Source organism: Schistocerca americana, chromosome 4 (assembly GCF_021461395.2).
Source record: "Schistocerca americana isolate TAMUIC-IGC-003095 chromosome 4, iqSchAmer2.1, whole genome shotgun sequence".
Taxonomy (NCBI): Eukaryota; Metazoa; Arthropoda; class Insecta; order Orthoptera; family Acrididae; genus Schistocerca; species Schistocerca americana.
The window spans coordinates 545,835,213-545,858,374 of NC_060122.1; the positions used below are offsets into that span (position 1 = coordinate 545,835,213).

Below are 23,162 nucleotides of genomic sequence, written 5' to 3' on the forward strand. Positions count from 1 at the left end.
GTGATTTCGCACTGATGTCTGAAGTTTCTAATAAACGGTTTACTTACTAGTTTGATGGGATCGGAGTCAGTTGCACGAGGTTGCTCATACGAAACCACGTACGGCCCAACTGCTTCAACAACATGGTCCTCCATTTCCAATGCAAACCACGTGACATTGGCACAGTAAACTGTCTCGAACACTGAGTGGCTCAGGTAGAGCAGTCGCAGTATTATGCTGTCCTGTCCAGCGCCTCCACTCGCACTGTTTTATGTTGAGGTCTATATGTCTTGGCAGCTTCAGAAGCGGAGTGCTTTCAACTACGAGTATGACTGCGTGATAAACTGTAATGCGTCAGACCTATACTATCTAATTTATGATGCTGCCAACGTCACCAACCGTTTGCACCGTAACCGTAACCGAAAGATTTGCGTATTCTTCGTTACTTTGTGTTGTTAATTGCTCGTTTTCTTTCATCATTTCCAAATGAGTGAAGAGTGTAATCTTAGTTCAACACAGTGTTCAGCGATCCCTACGACAATGCTATAGTACTGCTTTTGCACAAGCAGCAATCACGGGTGTAGGTTACCAGCCCTGCGAGAGGGACGTGGCGCTTCCCTTCCCCCCCCCCCCTCCCTCCACCCCCTCCCTCACACACACACACACACACACACACACACATACACATACACACACACCACTCCTCTTCACTCTCGCGGCAAGTTCTCATTTGTAAACCCTCGCGCCAACCTGACATCTTGTAGTGTCCGCGCTATATATATAGAGCTCAGACACATTAATTTGACCACCACCTACGATCGACTTCAACGTGCAATAACCAGTTAAATACTGCAGATGGCAGTAAGCAAGCATGTTTGGTTGGAAGCGGAAAACAGTGCTGTCGTTGTAATACGGAAACGGAGCGATTTATCTGATGTTCAGAAAAGCATCATCATTGGCTTTCGGGCCAAGGGTGGAAGCGTTTCCGAATCGGGTAAGTTTGTTCGCCTGCCGCCATGGTTAGATGCCACGCATGGCAGAATCGGCGACTAAGGCTAGAATTTGCACGTCAACACGGAAAATGGATGACCATTGAGTGGTGAAGGTGGCCTTTTCAGATGAATCACGTCTTATGCTCCATCGGACAGATGGCCGGCCGTTGGAGTGCGAGAAACGTCTGAAAGTAAACACTCTGCAACAGTCGTCGGAGCGTTATTGTCTGACGAACGTTTCCGTGGCCTTCCCTAGGTGCTCCCGTCGTAGTGGATCAACGATGGATCAAGACCACTGTGCTTATGTCCTTGGGGACCATGTCCACTCCAACATGCTGGGTTTTTTTCCCTCTGTACGATGGCGTCTACCAGCAGGACAGCGCAGCGCGTCACACAGCTCGCAGTGTGAAGAGCGGCAGGGTGAGTTTACCGTGCTCCCTCGCCACCAAACTCAGCGGATTAAAATCCAGTTGAGAATCTGTGGAAGCATGGCTATCGAGCTGCTCGCGCCGTGGATCCTCAACCGAGAAACCTTGCACAGCCGACCACGGCACGAGTTGACACAGCTCCAAATCCCTGTCTGTACATTTCGGAACCTTACTGACTCTCTTCCGGCATGTCTCGCATCGGCGCGCCTAGCGAAAAGTGGTTATTCAGGTTTTTGAGATGGCCACATTAATATGACTGGACAATGTAGGAGCCCGTGGACCACAAAACACTTGCCGCAACGTTCTGCCTTACCCTGTATAGCCTGCGCCGCAGTGTGTGCCTACACAAATCATGAATACCCCGCATCTGGATGGCCAGAGAGGAATCTCAAACCCACTTCTATCACATACTGTGTTAGCCGCTACGCTCGATGCAGTTGCGAAAGAGACCACGCACAGCATACTTGATGACGTGCTGTCGACTACATCCAGAGTGTACGCAATCTTCAGTAACAAACGCGAAACAAGAAGTCTGAAAGAATTCAATCAATAGCAGGTCTATACCTTCCCTCTCCAGTCATACGACAGTGTTTCGGATGTAATGAAGAATGTCACACGAACATCTTTGGAGGAAAGACATTTACTTGGTTATCTGCTATAAGATAAGTTTAAAAAACCAAAATTATAGTCAAGTATCAAAATAATTTTATTGTCTCCATCACATATGACTCTGAAGAGGGCCGGGAACCAGGCAACAAAGACGGAAATATTGAACCTACCTATACAGTCTACTTTGACCAGCGACGTCATCCGAGTAACGGCAATAATTCACTCGACGGATTTCAGTAAGCGCAAAACACGCACCAGTATAAAAATTTTTAGTTATTCTCATAACATCACATTCATTGGCTTCGACAACTCAACCAAGCCGTCACGTTTTAACCTGATTCAGAGGCGAAACCAGGTGTCGGTCACAAAGCAGTTCCACACAGATTAATACATTCTCGTTCCTCGCTAACGTTGTACTTTCATAACCAGTCGTTCTAGCCAACTACACATGTCGCTACGTGAGTGGTGAATTGGTTCTATTACTTCACATTCCTCCCGAAATATTACTGTTGTTTTCAAATATCTTTTAACTTTGTCGCCTATCTCTTGTCGCCCATAACACTTGCGTATGGTATAGCTCCATCCTTCTTAGAGGGTCCCATTGAAAAACTAAACTATAGTAAAAGTAGACCTTTTTTCGTTGTACTTATGACTTCAATCGTCCCTGACGGGACCATCCCCTCCATGCTGCCCACATCCCACTCGCCGTCCTGCTCATCGCCGCAGATGACTACGTCACTATAACTGAGATTTCGTATTCACATTCGTTGGCTTCATCTAGTTCTCCATCTACACGGCAGATCATAATTCAAAAGAAAACATTGTGCATTATAGACTGTGAAATTTTGCCGTTTATTTGGTATTGACCCTTTTCGGCTGTATAGTCGTTATTAAGTAGAATACAGGATGTCACATCTATTGCGGTATGTTGCATAGAGATAGTCGGTATACTGCTTAATAATGAATACACAGTCGAAATTGGCCAATAGCAACAAAACGGAAAAAAATCTACAGCCTACAACGGGGAATGTATTCCTTTGAAAAATATGACGGGGTGGCGTACCTGTGTAAAAACGAGATTAATAGATCAGAATGTCACCACAACCTACATTCCGCAAAAGTAATATACGAGCAAAATAAATGTTTCCAGTGTCGTCTTCGATCACTGTTTGCGCAAACATGACGTCACACACTACGACATAATTACCTCACAAATCAAAGGCAACATCGGGCATTGGTAGGTTCGACACACCCTCAGAGACCATGCCGCGTACAGATGCAAGTAGTAATTCTTCTCGCCTATCATCCGAGAGTGGTACAGGAAAAAAAGTGTCAAAGATCAGTGCGAATTGTGTCGTACTTATACGAATGTACATACTGCATGCGGTTTCACGCTACAAGCTGAAAGATCAGCATTGTTTCGTAATATAACGTCATCTTGTGGTTGTTTTGAAATTCCTCCTCTTTATTGGAATTAAATCATACACATAGTAAGAATAATCTGGAAAATGAACACAGAAAGTTATCTGGGTATGAGAAGCTGTTAACCAAAATAAGGAGACGAATATTCTCACTTATTCTTTCCTAAGATTATACTGGTGTTCGTCCAGTATAACTGCGAAAGAATACAAAAGAATGTATGAGCGTTTTTATCATCCACATAAATACTTACGTTAAAATTAGATTTGCGAAGCAATTTGCTGCTTTACAAGCACTTGGCAAATGGCTAGTGCATAGAACACGCCGCATGCTCTACTACTGATTAATTTGTGCTAAGAAATATTCCGAGTGTGTGTATCAGAAATATGTAATATTCGATTAACTGAAAATTCCTTAGCACAAGGGCAAAACAAGAAGAAAGGTTGAACGCTGCAAGGGGGCGCAGCAGTTGGAGCGGCTGGTGCGAGACGGGGGTAAGCCTGCCCAGGCACGCGCTGCCGCCGGGCCAGGACCGCAGAACGCGCGCTGCCTTAGTAGGGACCCGCGTCCAGACTGAAGCTCAGAAGAATGCTTGTCTGGACAATGGGAGATGTGACCCAGTGTTCCGCATTGTGCAGCGTGGCAACGCCGCGCCCCGGTTACCTTGGCTCCCCAGGTGACGTAACGATCGCCGCCTGGCCAGCAGCCAATGACGTCGCACGGCTTCCGCCGTTGCTGTGGCAACCAGGGAAGCTGCTCTGCCTGGCAGTCAAACGTGGGTGTCTGAGCTCCGTTCTGACAGCCGCTTCCCGTGTTTCTTTCTCCATTGTCTCTCAGTGGGCGAGTTTTCATATTTTAATCAGTTTGTCTGGTGCCAGAACAAGTTCTCCGCGGAATACGGTTTTTCTCTGCACTCTAAAGTGAAGCTACGGTGGATGACACGTAACAGACCTCACGCTTTCAGCCTAGAAATTCGGCTTCTTAAGACTCTCACTTTGCCTTTCGAGTAAGGTGATACATATATTTTCAAAACCCAACTTTTGTTTCTGATGAAAGTCAAATAAAACACGATTTACGGAGAAACTGACGTGAGTTGCAAACACCAACAATGTGCTTATTAAACAGATACATTTTCGTGTAACAACGTACGACAGATGTTCAAAAATTATTGTCCCTTGCAGAGAGAAACCCATCTCCTTAACCTGAGTCACAAATATCACTCTACTCGAAGGTGGTGGGTTCGAATCATGTTAGTGCAATAAATTTTCGGAACCAGTATTTGACGGAAACGTAGAGGAGTAATAATAGCACGAAGTTCCTGTTTACCTGACCTTGCTTCACTATCTTGGCTTAAGCTCTAAAACGTCGTAGTGTCTCATGAAGTGAGGCTAGTGTCATAGTTGATGCTGCTCGGTTTTTCGGACAGAGACGTAACGCTTGGCGGTACTTTTCATACTCTTCGAGAGGAGTGGGTTACGTGCAGGTACTGGGTTTCTCTCCCTCCCTTCATTAAATCTCTACCTACACTAAGGCAGCTCTATACATAAACACTACTCAAAATCATCTACGCAATACAGAAACATTCTCACCACTGAGTGCCCTAAATTCATATGTGGCAACAAATACACATCTTAAACACCATCCAGGACAGCAATGAGGTGACCTTGAGCTGCCCCAACACTAATTTCGAAAGTATGGGACAGATTTTTATTTCCAGCTTAGGAAAGCTTCGGCTGTTACAAATAACCTCTCATCTATAAGGGGCGTTCAAAAAGAAACGAGCCAGGAGAATAATTACAGAAATCAGTACCTGTATGTTAGAAAGACTAACCCTGGCCGTTGAGATAATTATCCCACTGTGACACAAGGCAGACAATGGCTGTCTCATAAATTCCCAGCGCTGTGATATTAACCAGTTTCGCACTTACAGCTGGACGTTGTTGTCAGAGGTGAATCGTTTGCCACTCACAGCCTTTGTAAGGGGATCAAAAATGGCATAATCACAGGGAGAGAGGTCCGGACTGTATGGAGGGTGGCCGACAATCTCCCATTTCAATTTCTGCAGATTGCCGCGACTGTGTTGGTCGCATGAGGCTTTGTATTGTCGTTGAGCAGAATGACCCCACAGCTCGTTTTGATTTGATCGCTCGGCGTAGGGTGGTCAAGGTTTGTGAATAACGCTGGGCATTCACTGTGGTCAAGTGCTGCAGGAAGTGAATTAGAAAGGGGCTATCTTGGTCAAAGAAGAACGTCAGCATAACCTTTCCGATTCACCTCGGACGACGACATCCAGCTGACGTGCGGAACTGGTTAACATAGCACCTCCGGGAAATTTATGAGACAGTCCTTCACCGCCTTGTGTCCCAGTGAGACAAGTGTCTCAACAGCCAGGGTCAATACTTCTAACATACAGGTACTGGTTTCTGTAATTATGCCTCCGGTTCGTCACACTTTTTGAACGCCCCTTATATCATAAGCCCTTAACTGTTGGTATAGTTATGGGCTTGCGAAAATAAATTTCAGAATTAATGTTATTCAATAAAGACAACCCACATGGAATAAACATTTTTCAGAAAAGAGAAAACTACAGCACCAGTTCTGTTGTGGTGTAACACTTGTGCAGTAATACATCACATTGGTTCAGTAAGAACTCCTTCTGTAACAATGTTCTCTTCTTTCTAACGAAGCCAGTCCTAAATTTTGGAAGCGTTACTGTGTAATACTGTTTAATTACAGAGTTTTCTTTTTCTATAAAACTGGGCAAATTATGTCGCGCTCCTAAAGCTATTACTGTTAATATCGTCAATAAAAATGGCGTACTTGGGTTATTTCCAGCGTGCTGGACTATGCAGCTCTGGCTCGAGCACTCTAGTCTGTTTCTGAACAAATGTTTACGTTTGTGTTACATAGCATACACTTTTCCACCTTTCAAGTCATCATTAAAATTGTCTCTATTGGGTCCAGAAATATACTCATTAAATTCTATAGTTACGAGCATTAACGTTTTGTTTTTCATATTCAGATGATACATTTATAACGTTTGCCTCTGTTGCTCAATGCTATTGGAGAACCGATCCAAGTCTTTGCTCGGAGATTTTACTGCCACATCTGAAGTAAAAGAGAGTCTTACTTGATAAATAGGTATATAAATTATTTCTACAATTATACCAACATTGAATATTACACTACCCGGCCTAGTAGTTCATGATTAAACAACATCACAACACTACTAGTGCCTAAGTAAAAATAAAGGAGTTGTCAGAGTATTAAATATACTGATGACCGACCGTGTTTGTGTGTAAGCGCATTGATTACAGTAAAGTTGCAGAATAATAATAATTAATAATAATAGAGTAACAAAGGCAGTGTGTGCTGTGGACTGTTTCAGTAATGAATGACAAGAAAATGGGAAGGGGATCGGTGACGGAGTGATTCCTTTCTGTTGCACAAAAGCCATGTTCTAGCGATGGAACCGATAACTTAGACCGTTCCCGCAGGACTAACGAGAAAATCACTAGATCAGTCCTCGAAATATAGTGCAGGGGTATGGAATCGTAAATCCTGCCGGACACCCGGAACAAACCTGACCAGGAAGTTCATCAGAACATTTGGAGAGCGGGAAAGCTAATTGATCTAAGATATAAATAGGAAAAATTAACGTTTTTTTGAAAAATTTCGTTTGATCTGGTTTTCTCAAACTTGTTGCTGTACCCAAACAAGTTTATCATTCCCAAAGGCTAACTAAAGAATAAATAAAGAATCTGTTTACGTTCTTACGTCATACAGGTTTTTCGCCTCGCCTAGATTAATTAGCCTTTCCACTTAACGTTTATTTTATGGACAGGTGTGGTCGCTGGTACTATACACTTCGCTCATTTTATTGCAGGTAATGGCGAAACATAAGGTATATGAGGCACGACGTGGTGACTACTGGAGAGATTGCAGGCGTGGGAACTCTTGACGTAGACTCAGTGTGTCAGTCTCGCTACTAGCAGGGTAAAGGGTCACATTAAACCAAACCGAGCACAATCAGACAAATTATTTTTTTATTGCGAGACCTGCACTCACACATTCACTCATTTCTTACACACACACACACACACACACACACAACCCAATAGCAACATACCTATGGGTCGAGTCATTTTTTGTGGCGGACAAAAATTTTTGAACAAGTCTAGCAGTGCGTTCTCGTGATGTACAATGCGCGGTCACGGATTTCATCCAGCCCCAGCATTTGTAGAATAGGGAGCCGGCGTTGAGCGGGCGCTAGCAGCTAAGCGGTGCGGCGCCTGGGAGGTGGAGGTGAATGGTGGAGAGCGGCTCAGCTGGCCGCAGCAGTGTGTGGCGTCTGGCTGTTGCAGGTGTGATCCTCTTCTCGAGCGCCGTCTACTTCGCAGAGGCCGGCTCGGAGCAGTCCTTCTTCAAGTCGATCCCGGACGCGTTCTGGTGGGCGGTAGTCACCATGACTACCGTGGGCTATGGTGATATGAGGTAACCCAGTTGCTCAGCCTTGCCTCCGTATCTTACAGGTGTGGTTCTCTTCTCGAGCGCCGTATACTTCGCCGAAGCCGGCTCGGAGAACTCGTTCTTCAAGTCGATACCGGACGCGTTCTGGTGGGCCGTTGTAACGATGACAACCGTTGGCTATGGTGACATGACGTATGATGTACTCAATTTCATTCACGATTTAGTTCATTATATACATTTTTACTTTTCCCTCCAAGTAGATTGCAATGCCAGATACTTTAATAATTAAAATACCCAGGTGTTTCAGATTAATTACTTTTAATTAAGACAGAGAGCAGAGTTAGTAGTGAGAGGACTAGAAACCACTGTGTTGCAAACGAAGAAAATTCTTTGTTGGCGCGTCGTGGACCGCGGACATTTGTGGGGAACCCGTGCTGGGTGGTAGGGCGCGCGCCCCTGGCAGACAGGCTACCCACCTTACGGACGCTTCTCGCGGCCAGCCTGCCCGCCAGGGGCACGCCGTCCGGGCGGTGCGTACGGCTGCTCGCTCTACGTTTCTGCTTCATGACTTGACTTGACGGTAAACTCCCTTGCCCCAGTTCCACATCTCTTCATCATCTCTTTAACTCTCTTCTATCTTCTGCCCTATTTATATTATTCATTGTCTATCTTTTCTCTATTATACGTGTTGAACCACAGCCCTATCTACACTATATATACATACTATATATATATATATGTATACATATATCTTATTATCGATGTTTCTGATGTTGCGTGCGAACGTTGGCCCCTATTATCGTATTCGTGCTTGTAAATATTGGTTGATAGACGTCGATGTGGTTGATTCTTTATTAAATTTCATGCAAACCTAGCAACTGAAAATCAAACAAAGAATTTTCTAAGTGGAATGTCTTTATTAATATAAAAAGAAGAATATTCTCCGTATCATTTCTTTCCGCTGAGCGAAAACAAATGAGAGAGAGAATATTTCTTTTGGCAGATTTTTTTTTCTTTTCTTTGCACTGTGTAGTGGTAATGCATGTGAGCACAAGTCTTTTTTTTTTCTCAGCATACGAGCTCAAGTTTGCGCGTGCGGTTTTAGCTCTTGGCTTGAATGACTTACAGTTACGTTTAGTGTGTGTGCGTGTGTAATTCTGGCAGTGGTGTTGTATCTCATTCGTGTATGTTTGTGTACGCTGCATGTGCAGAGGGAGAAATCTGTTTCAATCGGGACATGAAACAAACCTCGCTATCACTGAATGCCGCTACCGCTGCCTCTGATGCTGTTGCTACCGTATTTTACGTCTCACTGGATGGAAACACCAAATACGCACTCCCATCCGTATATATAGCATGTGGCTGCAGTAGTAGACACTGGCACAGTACGTGCGTGTCCAGTTCCTCTGGTTTGCTGTGCATTACTTTGTTTTTCACTGCTGAGTTTTGTTGTTTTATTTCTCTTTTGGTATTTTCTTCTAAGTGTTGCTTTCGGTGTTGTGGACTCTTGGTGCGTGTGTTGTTGTGGCTTCTTTCTGCCCAGTTTTCGCCCTCTCCCGGCCTCTCTCTCGCCTTCTGCCCACGCCCCTCTCTTCTTCTCTCTTCTCTTCTCTTCTCTTCTCTTCTCTCGCCTCCTCCCGACACGACCACAAGATCACGCTTGCCCAGACACGGACACCGGCCGACCGCGCACCCGCGCCCACGCTCACGACGCACCTCTTGCAGGCCCGTCGGCGTCTGGGGCAAGATCGTCGGCTCGTTGTGCGCCATCGCCGGCGTACTCACCATCGCCCTGCCCGTGCCCGTCATCGTCTCCAATTTCAACTATTTCTACCATCGCGAGACGGATCAGGAAGAGATGCAGTCGCAGAACTTCAACCACGTCACCAGTTGTCCTTACCTGCCCGGCACGTTGGGTGAGTTTCGCGCGCTGCTGCCACTAAACAAGCACATTACGCTACTGTGTTTGTATTACATTTGCTGCAAGTAATGTGAACCATACATTGTTATGATGATTACCGTCTAGATCAGTGATCGTCAAGCTGCAGGCAGCATGTGGCCCAGATCAAGTAATTGTGCGGCTAGCGGTCTTCAACCGCATTTTATAACAACATGCATCTAGCAACTGACAGCCGAATCGAAAAACATCAACTAACGTCGAGAGCTTCTTAAGAGTGTAGTTTTCCTGCTCAGAAACAAAGAAAAATACCTACAATGACAGTAATATTTTAAGATGTGTGTTTAATAGATTTTGGTGAATTCAGCCTTGAACTATGTAAGATTGAATGAATTTTATCCATAGTGGATGCTGTCGAACTCCGTGACTGTTCCTTTATGGGGTTGTAGAAAAATATCCGCTACCACTCACAGTAAAAGGTTGTTTATTCCTCACACGACCAGTTTCGGGCTTGCGCACGTCTTCAGGTGTTTATACATTCATGTACATGTTTGTACTGTTGGAGATCAAAAAAATGAAACATAGTGTATTTCACGAGTGCACACCATAATAGTGTAATATGGAGCTATACTTGGTAAAACTGATATATGGACGTGAAAATGACCATAAGTGTGTAACTAAGTGGCAAAACTATCACCGCAGCATAACTGTAATAATGGTGCTTCATCTTTTTTGATCTCCAACAGTACAAATATGTATATGAATGTATAAACACCTGAAGATGGGTGCAAGCCCGAAACCGGTCGTGTGACGAATAAACAACCTTTTATTGTGACTGGTAGTGGATAATTTTCTACAACCCTATGTAAGATGGGCCGCTTATCTCAGGGACAGAGGGGTAAGTAGTGCGGCCACTGCGGGGTTAGACGATGTGAGAGGGGAATGTTTTATTGTCAGTCTTACAGTACCGATAACTCATGGGCATGCGTCCCTCATACTGGTCAGCTGTTATGGTACAAATTTTGACACGCAGCTAATACGGATTCGGGAACACGCATTTTAGAAATGGTCGTCTTCAAATGCGGAACATATTTACAGCAAGGAATGTAAAATTAAGTTAAGGCTGTTTTAGTATAACTCAATCGGAGACGAAAAGTAACATTAAAAACATTTAGTAAACATTTGTGATCATGTCTCATATTTTACAGTGTATTTAAACAGAAGTACATAATCAATTAATCATGCGCTCACGCAGACAACACGGCAACTCATTGTCATATCATATCTTTGAGGTCGCTGAGGGTGGCAGCAATCTGAAACACAGAACAGTCGACACAAAGTTTTCAGAAAGGTGCTGACTTTTAACGAGCAGTCCGTGGGAAGCGACAACATAATTATCACGCTCTTAGTACAGCTAGTCCATTGAGGGCTCATATCATAGTAGTATGTTACCAATTAGCAATAAGATCGGTACATATGCTGCCCGGGGTGCCGCCCCTCAATGTCAGTATTCGCTCTTGAGCTAAAAAGTTTGACGACCACTGGTCTAGGTATAGCACCTGCAGCGGTAACCCGAGGTATCTCAGGTTATGGAGTATAATCTTGATCATTTTGTGCTCCACAGCTGAATAATTTAATGTTGACAAAAATCACAACGGTCCTACTTCAGGTACGTTCTAAATAAACATCTTCAGGTCACCAAAAGTTCACCAGCAATCTCTGTAGCTAATTTTCACGAAGTGACAGAAATATGCCGGTGTCATGACTCACAGTCGCCACACTAAACGTAAAAGGCATATTCTGGAACACGACTCGCACACTTATAACACTTCACAGACCCTCTGTCACACGCACAGCCATCAGTACACCCATGGAACATAACAACTTGCTGAGCTATACTTAAATGTTACGGCAAGGCCACTCAGTGTGACTCCATGACACTTCCTTGGATCCTAGCCTCTCTTTAGGTACGGAACAAACCTATAATCTAATGAATACATACAAGGGGACTTCAAAACGTAAGCTACATATTATTATGGCAGGGCAGGTAACTACTATTGAATGTTGCACCACACTTTAAAGCGACACAGATACGTTACACTATTTTTCAACATGTTCACAGAATCCCTGAAGACAATTGCCGGAACGTTCTATCAGTCGTTCAATATCTCGGTTACAGAAATTCGCTCTTTGGTCACCGAGCCATTCGAGAGCAGCTGCGTGAACGTCCTCATCGATGGAATAATGTTTTTCCCCCTAGACATTGTTTCAGCTTGCCGAAGAGATGTAAATCTCATAATGCAAAACCTGTATTTCTCTGTGAGCATCACCCACATCTGTTCGGCCTTGGTCAAATTGTTGACTTCATTTCAGTACGGGGCTGGACGAAGAGTTGCATTTGGCCTGCAAACTGCCAATATTCCACTGAAAATTTGTGCGCAATTTAGACGTGTTGCCCAGAAGAATCGTACTGCCCGGCGCACTTCAACTTACGAGTCTATTTCCAGTTGCCATTTCAGTCGCACACTGTGATGCACATGTTATCCGTACCGCAGCATAACCGTGTCTATCGGAGACTCGAAACATATATTCCCTTGTGAAAGTGGGGCACTCTTGTTGCGCAATGATTTAGCACGGGACGAGATGACTGTTTTCTGACATGTTTTTTGAAGTTCCTACGTTTTATGCAACACACCAAAACAAATGCATTCGATAAACTGTAATAAAACAGATCAAACAATGATAGTTCTTATTCAATTTGCAGAGGACACTATACGCAGAAACTGCACAACAACTTCCCCATAACAAAAAGTAACCACGCCCACACAAAGATATTTCATGAAAATTGATACAATTAGAATTTAAATGACATACAGCATTAGGAACAGAAAGTGGACTAAAATGAGCTTATCTAGCACTTTATTCTGTGATTTCCTTCAGCATTAAATTAAGTCCCAAGTACTTACGGCTGCAGTGTGAGACGGCAAAAGGGGATAAAACGAAGGACTGGTACTTGCAGATACAATGCAAATAGTTAACTCAGATGTACAGTTTCAGTCCGATCATCTCTGTAAACATTCAGTAGTGAGCCAGTGGGTGTGTTGGACCTTCCATCGAGCTACAGACCCCCATGAAGATGTCCCCCGCAGACGAGGACGAAACGTTGGGAATTGACACAGAATTCATCAACCGACCAAGGCATAACAGCTCGGATAATTATAATGGACATCTGTAAATATTGTAATCATACACAGCACAACATTAGCATTATGGATAAATGACAAATACATCAAAATACAATGACGCAATATTCTTCATCCAAGATCTGTAGCTAAATGCTCTCAGCTAGAGGCAGTACCGAAACGAAGAGTTTTATTTCCTAAATTTTACTTCTGGATAAGACAGCTAAAGCTTCCCGTTGGTTTCACCTAAATAGAAAGATGATTTCAGATGCAGAGCATTTTCTCCAGTGCGATCATCCTAAGCTCAGTTTAAAAATTGGCTGGACTCGTAAGTCTGAATAATTTCAGTATTTTGCCATTCTTTTCAGAAATTCAGATAATGAAATAATGATTCTGACAGGATCACAATCACAATACATGAAGGCTAATTCCACATAAAAGTAACTGAATAAATTGCTTACGTAAGAACGGAACATTCGGTTGTAAAATTTAAACAATATATTTAGGGAGAAGATCACTAGGTCTGCATCACTATAACGATTTAAATACACTGATAACCCAATGCATTACAAGCAACCTTTAATATCGTGTTAGTCCACCTTTGAAACGCAATCCAGCAGTGACTCTGCGTGGCAAGGATTCGGCAAGTCCTTGGTAGGTTTGCGGAGGTATGTGGCGTCAGATGTCTCGGCACAGTTCCCGCTATTGACATAAATTTCACACCGGCGGTTTGCGGGCACATAGTTGGCGCCCCATAGCTTCCCTGACCCGTTCTATCAGGTTCAGATCAGGGGTATTTGATGCCCAAGGCATCAAGTTCATCGTTTTGATTCACTTGCGACTGCAGACGATTCTGACCCTATGAAACAGACAGTTATCCTGCTTTCGGAGAAGAAATCGAGCTTGAAGTGATGCAGGAATAATGTTCACTCCGTTTACATCTTCCATTGTGCCTTACATTATTAGCCCAGGTCACATCGATATCCGGCAGAACGTGCTCCACAGCTTAATGCTGTACCTATCGGCCTGCAACGATGCGCTGTGCATGTTTCGAGTAGCCGTTCTCTTGCATTGCAGTTTTTTTTGGACACGACCATCGACCTGGTGAAAGAGGTTATTCATCCGACCACGTGACACGTTTACTTCGATTCACGGTCCACTCTCGATGATCTCGTGTCTAGCGAAACTGATAATGTCGTTGGATGAATACAGGAACATAATGTCGTTGGATGAATACTGGGCGTAATAACGGCCTTGATACGCCTGGGCATTGAGTCAAACAGAGCTTGGATGGCGTGTACAGGTACAGCTGCCCATGCAGCTTCAACACGATACCACAGTTCATCAAGAGTAGTGACTGGCCTATTCTGACGAGCCAGTTGCTCGGCCACCATCGACCAAACGTTTTAAACTGGTGAGAGATCTGGAGAATGTGCTGGCCAGGGCAAACGTCGAACATTTTTTGTATCCAGAAAGGCCCGTACAGGACCTGCAACATGCAGTCGTGCATTACCCTGCTGAAATGTAGGGTTTCGTAGGGCTCGAATGATGGGTAGAGCCACGGGTCGTAACACATCTGAAATGTAACGTTCACTGTTCAAAGTGCCGTCAATGCGAAAAAGAGGTGACCGAGACGTGTAACCAATGGCACCCCATACCATCACGCCGGGTGATAAGCCAGTATAGCGATGACGAACACACGCTACCAATGTGCGTTCACCGCGATGTCGACAAACACGGTTGCGACCATCTTGATGCTGTAAACAGAACCTGGATTCATCCGAAAAAATGACGTTTTGCCATTCTTGCACCCAGGTTCGTCGTTGAGTACACCATCGCAGGCGCTCCTGTCTGTGATTCAGCGTCAAGGGTAACCGCAGCCATGGGCTCCGAGCTCATAGTCCATGCTGCTGCAAACGTCGTCGAACTGTTCGTGCAGATGGTTGTTGTCTTGTAAACGTCTCCAACTGTTGACTCACGATCGGGACGTGGCTGCACGACCCGTTACAACCATGCGGATAAGGTGCCTGTCATCTCGACTGCTAGTGATACGAGGCCGTTGGGATCCAGCACGCCGTTCCGTATTACCCTCCTGAACCCACCGATTCCATATTCTACTAACAGTCATTGGATCTCGACCAACGCGAGCAGCAATGTCGCGATACGATAAACCGCAATCGCGATAGGCTGCAATCCGACCTTTATGAAAGTCGGAAACGTGATGATACGCATTTCTCCTCCTTACAAGAGGCATCACAACAACGTTTCACCAGGCAACGCCAGTCAACTGCTGTTTGTGTATGAGAAATCGGTTGGAAACTTTCCTTGTGTCAGCACGATGTAGGTGTCGCCACCGGCGCCGACCTTGTATGAATGCTCTGAAAAGCTAATCATTTGCATATCACAGCATCTTCTTCCTGTCGGTTAAACTTCGCGTCTGCAGCACGTCATCTTCGTGGTGTAGCAATTTTAATGGCCAGTAGTGTAGAAAACCTCCGACCTCCACTATCATCTGATAAAACAGAAATTGTATCTGGCGTTCCCCAAGGACATGCTTTAGGCCCTCTGCTCTTCCTAATCTATCTAAACGGTTTAGGAACCAGTCTGAGCTGCCCTCTTAGATTGTTGACAGACGATGCTGTCATTTACCGTATAATAAGGTTATCAGAAGACAAAATATAAGTTTGGTGTGAAAGGGAGCAGTTGTTTGTGAACACGGAAGAGTATGAGGTTCTGCACATGAGTACGAAAAAAAATCCGTTAAATATCTGTTACACGATATTGTTGTTGTGTCTTCAGTCCTGAGACTGGTTTGATGCAGCTCTCCATTCAAATCTATCCTGTGCAAGCTCCTTCATCTCCCAGTACCTACTGCAACCTACATCCTTCTGAATCTGTTTAGTGTATTCATCTCTTGGTGTCACTCTACGATTTTTACCCTCCACGCTGCCCTCCAATGCTAAATGTATGATCCCTTGATGCCTCAGGACATGTCCTACCAACCGATCCCTTCTTCTAGTCAAGTTGTGCCACAAACTTCTCTTCTCTCCAATCCTATTCAATACCTCCTCATTAGTTACGTGATCTACCCATCTAATCTTCAACATTCTTTTGTAGCACCACATTTCGAAAGCTTCTATTCTCTTCTTGTCCAAACTATTTATTGTCCATGTTTCACTTCCATACATGGCTACACTCCATACAAATACTTTCAGAAACGACTTCCTGACACTTAAATCTATACTCGATGTTAACAAATTTCTCTTCTTCAGAAACGCTTTCCATGCCATTGCCAGTCTACATTTTATATCTTCTCTACTTCGACCATCATCAGTTATTTTGCTCCCCAAATAGCAAAACTCCTTTACTACTTCAAGTGTCTCGTTTCCTAATCTAATTCCCTCAGCATCACCCGATTTAATTCGGCTACATTCCATTATCCTTGTTTCACATTTGTTGATGTTCATCTTATATCCTCCTTTCCAAACACTGTCCATTCCATTCAACTGCTCTTCCAAGTCCTTTGCTGTCTCTGACAATTGCAATGTCATCGGCGAACCTCAAAGTTTTGATTTCTTCTCCCTGGATTTTAATACCTACTCCAAATTCTTCTTTTGCTTCCTTTATTGCTTGCTCAATATACAGATTGAATAACATCGTGTTAGTATTTTGCAGCTGTGACTTATTAAACTGATAGTTCGGTAATTTTCACATCTGTCAACACCTGCTTTCTTTGGGATTGGAATTATTATATTCTTCTTGAAATCTGAGGGTATTTCGCCTGTCTCGTACATCTTGCTCACCGGATGGTAGATTTTTGTCAGGACTGGCTCTCCCAAGGCCGTCAGTAGTTCTAATGGAATGTTGTCTACTCCCGGGGCCTTGTTTCGACTCAGGTCTTTCAGTGCCCTGTCAGACTCTTCACGCAGTATCATATCTCCCATTTCATCTTCATCTACATCCTCTTCCATTTCCATAATATTGTCCTCAATTACATCGCCCTTGTATAGACCCTCTATATACTCCTTCCACCTTTCTGCTTTCCCCTCTTTGCTTAGAACTGGGTTTACATCTGAGCTCTTGATATTCATACAAGTGGCTCTCTTTTCTCCAAAGGTCTCTTTAATTTTCCTGTAGGCTGTATCTATCTTACCTCTAGTGAGATAAGCTTCCACATCCTTACATGTCGATCTCACTTTTGAGACGTTTGTATTCTTTTTTGTCTGCTTCATTTACTGCATTTTTGTATTTTCTCCTTTCATCAATTAAATTCAATATTTCTTCTGTTACCCAAGGATTTCTACTAGCCCTCGTCCTTTTACCTACTTGATCCTCTGCTGCCTTCACTACTTCATCCCTCAGAGTTACCCATTCGTCTTCTACTGTATATCTTTCCCCCATTCCTGTCAATTGTTCCCTTATACTCTCCCTGAAACTCTGTACAACCTCTGGTTTAGTCAGTTTATCCAGGACCCATCTCCTTAAATTCCCACCTGTTTGCAATTTCTTCAGTTTTAACTACAGTTCATAACCAATAGATTGTGGTCAGAGTCCACATCTGCCCCTGGAAATATCTTACAATTTAAATCCTGGTTCCTAAATCTCTGTCTTACCATTATATAATCTATCTGATACCTTCTAGTATCTCCAGGATTCTTCCATGTATACAACCTTCTTTTATGATTCTTGAACCAAGTGTTAGCTATGATTAAGTTATGCTCTGTGCAAAATTCTAACAGACGGCTTTCTCTTTCATTTCTTACCCCCAATCCATATTCACCTACTATGTTTCCTTCTCTCCCTTTTCCTACTGTCGAATTCCAGTCACCCATGACTATTAAATTTTCGTCTCCCTTCACTACCTGAATAATTTCTTTTATCTCATCATACATTTCTTCAATTTCTTCGTCATCTGCAGAGCTAGTTGGCATATAAACTTGTACTACAGTAGTAGGCATGGGCTTCGTGTCTATCTTGGCCACTATGATACGTTCACTATGCTGTTTGTAGTAGCTTACCCGCACTCCTATTTTTTTATTCATTGTTAAACCTACTCCTGCATTAGCCCTATTTGATTTTGAATTTATAACCCTGTATTCACCTGACCAAAAGTCTTGTTCCTCCTGCCACCGAACTTCACTAATTCCCACTATATCTAACTTTAACTTATCCATTTCCCTTTTTAAATTTTCTAACCTACCTGCCCGATTAAGGGATCTGACATTCCACGCTCCGATCCGTAGATTGCCAGTTTTCTTTCTCCTGATAACGACGACCTCTTGAGTAGGCCTCGCCCGGAGATTCGAATGGGGGACTATTTTACGTCTGGAATATTTTACCCAAGAGGACACCATCATCATTTAACCATACAGTAAAGCTGCATGCCCTTCGGAAAAATTACGGCTGTAGTTTCCCCTTGCTTTCAGCCGTTCGCAGTACCACAACAGCAAGGCCGTTTTGGTTAATGTTACAAGGCCAGATCAGTCAATCATCCAGACTGTTGCCCTGCAACTACTGAAAAGGCTGCTGCCCCTCTTCGGGAACCACACGTTTGTCTGGCCTCTCAACAGATACCCGTCCGTTGTGGTTGCACTTACGGTACGGCTATCTGTATCGTTGAGGCACGCAAGCCTCCCCACCAACGGCAAGGTCCATGGTTCATGGGGGGAGGTGTTACACGATAAATCACACAAATTTAAAGGCTGTTAATTCATCTAAATACCTAGTAATTACAATTACGAACAACTTAAATTGGAGCGATAACGTAGATAACATTGTGGGAAAGGCAAACTAAAACCTGCGTTTTATTGGCAGAACACTTACAAGATGCAATACTTCTAGTAAGAGATTTCCTTCACTAAGTTTGTCCGTCCTCTGCAACAGTATTGCTCTGCGGTATGGGATCCTTGCCAGATAGGATTGACGGAGGACGTCGGAAAAGTCCAAAAACGGGCAGCACGTTTTTTACTATCGCGAAATATGGGAGAGAGTGTAGCGCATATGATAAGCGAGATGGGGTGGCAATCATTAAAAGAAAGGCGTTTTTCGTTGAGTCAGGATCTTTTGAGGAGATTTCAATCACCAACTTTCTTCTCTAAGTGCGAAAATATTCTGCTGTCGCCAACCTATATACGGAGAAAAGACCACCGTAATAAAATACAGAGGGGTCCAAAAAAATGTATCCACTGTTTAAATGTCCATAACTGGCAAACTAATTGGCGGAGTTGTCTCATCTTAGGTAGTGTAATAGTTTGTAGTTCCGGCAATCGCCACGCAAGCGTTCTATTGCGTTGTTTTGTTTTGTCAGATGACAGTCGCCAGATAGTCTGTGTTTTGTTCTTAGTTGCGCCTAGTTACTCAAGTAAACATGGCTGGCGCAAGGCTTACATTCGATGAAAGGAAGTCAGTTTTAAAGGGGTATTTTAAGTACGAAAACATTAATGAGGTTCAACGGCGATGGCAAAATGAGCATCAAACAGAGCCACCGACACGTTTAACGATTCGCCGCATTCGAGACGAATTTGAAGCCGAAGGCTGTGTTAAAGATGTACTCAAACAACGATCTGGACGACCTGTAACAGTAACAAGTCCAGCTAACTCCCGTAGTGTGTTACAACAATTCACTCGCTCACCACAGAAGTCTGTGAGACAGTGTGCCCATGAAACTGGAGTCGGTCGCTCGAGTGTTCGGGGAATTTTGAAGACAGCAAAGTGGAAGTGCTACATCTCACGATTGCTACACGCAATGAACGATGACGACCTAGATCGCAGAATGGAGTACTGCGTGTGGTTTACTAACATGGTGCGCAACGATGAAGAGTTTGCAGAGGTGATTGTGTGGTCTGATGAGGCACAGTTAAAACTCAATGGTACAGTAAATCGCCACAATTGCATCTATTGGGTCGCCGAAAATCCGAACGTCCGTGTAGACAAAGCCGTGAATTTGCCAGGAGTAAAAGTGTGGTGTGGGTTGTCTTACCGGGGCTTGATTGGGCCATTCTTCTTTGACGGCAGAGTTACCGGTGATGTTTACCTGCCATCCGAGACTTGTATGGAGACGGAAGAGTTTACTTTCACAAGATGGTGTCCCAGTCCACTACCAAAATCGTGTTAGGGCGTATCTCGACGAAAATCTACCAGGAAGATGGATAGGCCGTAGAGGTGCTGTGGAGTATCCATCACGTTCCCCAGACCTAACTTCTCTGGACATTTACCTGTGGTGAACACTAAAGGACGTCGTTTATCGACAAAAGCCACGCACATTGCATGAACTTCGAGAATCCATCGTACATTCACGTGCAAATTTTCAACTGAACACGTTGCCGTTAGTAGTTCGTGCTGCAGTTCGGCGGCACCGTTTGTGTGTGGATATTAATGGTGACCATTTCTAACACCTACAGTGATATCTTTAAGTTGAACTTTAAGCTACACTTTCACCAAAAATGATAAACTCCGTCAATTAGTTTGCAAGTTATGGACTTTTAAACAGTGGATACATTTTTTTGGACCTCTCTGTATAAGGGGCAATCAAAAAGTTTCCTTTCGTAAGCACTACAGTCCAGAATCGGTATGCCAACAGGCAGAATCGCAGTGAGCGTTGACGCAATCATCCCAGCGACGCACCAGGACTAAGATACTCATTTGGGAAAACACCATGTCCTGCCGCGCGAAGAAGTTCGTAATTGCTTGCTGCATATCCTCGTCCGACATGGAGAAATCGTCGACGCTTTTAAGGGACCGAAGGCGATATAATCGCATGGGCAGAGATCAAGGCTATAGGGCGGGTGCTCGAATGTCTCCCCCACGAGTCCCCCAACTGAGTCTGGCCTCGCAGATCGACCAGGGTCTTGTGTCAAATGGCGACCACCACGAAACTTTGCGTACCATTACGTAACGGTGGTTTTCGATAGGCATGCTGCCCTATAAACATTCTTCATTCTCCAGTGGATGTCTACCTTCGGCTGCCAAGAAAAAAAATAACAGCACGTCGGCCCTGTTTGGACGTAATTAGTAATAAGTTCACCATAGTTCACGTTTCCACCTATAGCGCAAGTACGTCAGGAAGACAATAATGCCGCACTGGTCCCTTGCCTACATTTCGGTGGAGATGCACCCCCATCGGAGTTGGGCTACATCGCCTATAGCAGCAGCAACGCCCTCAAACGAAAATTTTTTGATTAACCTTACAGAGAAATCAGAGGTCGTACAGAAAGATTCAAGTGACCTTTTCTCCGGCTAGCTATTACTGAGTGGAACGGCAGAGAATTAGTCTGAAGGTGTTTTCGAAGAACCCTTTGCCAGGCACTTAAGAGTGAACTGCAAACTATTCATCTAGAAGTGCATGTTGATAACGGTGGTGATCCGTGGGGCTTTGTCTCCAAAAGATGCTGAAAATGTTGACGAGCTATCATAATCGCAAACTTCGACCACGACATAATAAAACTTTTCTTTTACTCGATCTTCTGCCATTCCATGCTGCCTGCCACGAATTCCTCTCCTGTGCCAACCTCTTGATCTCAGAATACCTCTTGCATGACAACGTCTTCAGTTATTTACTGGATACTCCCAACCTATGTCTTCTCGTGCAGTCTATAGGCCCCTTAGTACAATGAAAGTTATTCCTTAATGTCTTCACACTTGTCCTATCGCCTGTCCGTTATTCTCCTCAATGTTTTCCAAATGTTCCTCTGGTTGCCGCTTCTGAGGAGAATCTCCTCATTTCTTATCAGTCGTCCTAATTTTCATGACGCTTCTATACCATCACATCTCAAACGTTTCGATTTTCTTCTTTCCTAGTGTTCCCACAGTCCATGATTCATTTCCATACAATAACACGCTTCATAGGTACATTCTCAGAAATGAATACCTCGGCTGTAAACTGATAACAAATAGTGAGGAAGAGAAATATTGCGTTTAAGACATAGAACGTGATGATCTTTATTCATATTGATTGATGGTTCCACGATAAACCAAGAAATGACAGCTCTATCTCCAATTTCATATTCTCGCTAGTGACAGCTTCGCCACGAAGTGCGCATGTAAACCAGAGGTCTCCTGCCTTTTAGCTTACCTGAGACGCATTGGAAGATGACTAGTTTTTTGGGCCGTACGTAATAAATTAACACTAACAATAAACGCTCAGCAAAAAATTTAAAAAATTAAACGATGTAGATTAATTGCCATCGTGAAGCTGGACTATCAAATTGAAAATACTCAATTTCTCATAATATTACATAAAAGGAATTTTATGCAATTTTTTACCCGTTGTGTGAGAGACGCTCACTTCGTGGGTCACACTAATCCGCGGGTTGGACACACGTGATATAAATCGGGCGAGTGTCAAAAACATGGCTTCCAGTAGTTCAAAATGGTTGAATGGCTCTAAGCACTATTGGACTTAACATCTGAGGTGAACAGTCCCCTAGACTTAGAACTACTTAAACCTAACTAACCTAAGGACATCACACACACCCATGCCCGAGGCAGGATTCGAACCTGCGACCGTAGCAGCAGCGCGGTTCCGGACTGAAGCGCCTAGAACCGCTCAGCCACAGAAGCGGGCGCTGCCAGTAGTCGTACCGTGTGCGGTGTTCGTGCCAGGAAAAAGCATTGACGATTTGTATAAATCCGAGGATGATGCGGGTAAACAAAAGTCAAATAAACAACCTAAATATTCTCCTGGATGCAAATGAGCCTGAAAAGTTGTTCCTGATCAGGTAAATGTGAATAATTATTTAAGCAAGTAAACTGCATTATGTTGTCTCTCTTATCAAAGTGTACGTGAATTTACATAACAGTGTGATGGCAGAAATGTTAAGGACATCCTTACACTGTTTATGTGCTGTAGTAATGCGGAAATAAAATTAACTTTACATTGCGCTGAGTCGTAGATTAATTTTTGAGATTGGTGTACTTTGTTACTGTAAAAATCAGTAATCCAAACCTTAGTGTCACAAACTGAAATAATTAGAACCTTTTAAATTTGTGGTTTTGGCATCGTTCTAAGGAACAATGTTAACCACTCACTGACGTATTTTTAAAAATAAAATTTTGGATGGAATTAACGATTTTCAAAATATGTACTTTCCCTACAAAAACTTGAAAACAATTACTTATCTGAATAAAAAATCACAACGGATGAGTTTCAAATATTTTACTTATGAAATTTTGTTGAAAAAGCTAGTGC

General features: G+C 43.7%; 1 protein-coding gene across 4 annotated transcripts in view; it reads left to right on the forward strand.

Annotated features, from left to right (window-relative positions):
* LOC124612295 (potassium voltage-gated channel protein Shaker) overlaps positions 1–23,162 on the forward strand; it is a 1,192,356-nt gene that overhangs the window by 898,457 nt on the left and 270,737 nt on the right. For 2 of the 4 annotated variants that reach the window (XM_047140403.1, XM_047140404.1), the window contains exons 5-6: positions 7,960–8,089; positions 9,623–9,813. In XM_047140403.1, the coding sequence (XP_046996359.1) occupies positions 7,960–8,089; positions 9,623–9,813 (321 nt within the window). Of the gene's footprint in view, positions 1–7,791; positions 7,922–7,959; positions 8,090–9,622; positions 9,814–23,162 lie in introns of all 4 variants that reach the window. The other 2 variants (XM_047140405.1, XM_047140406.1) reach the window with 2 other exon arrangements.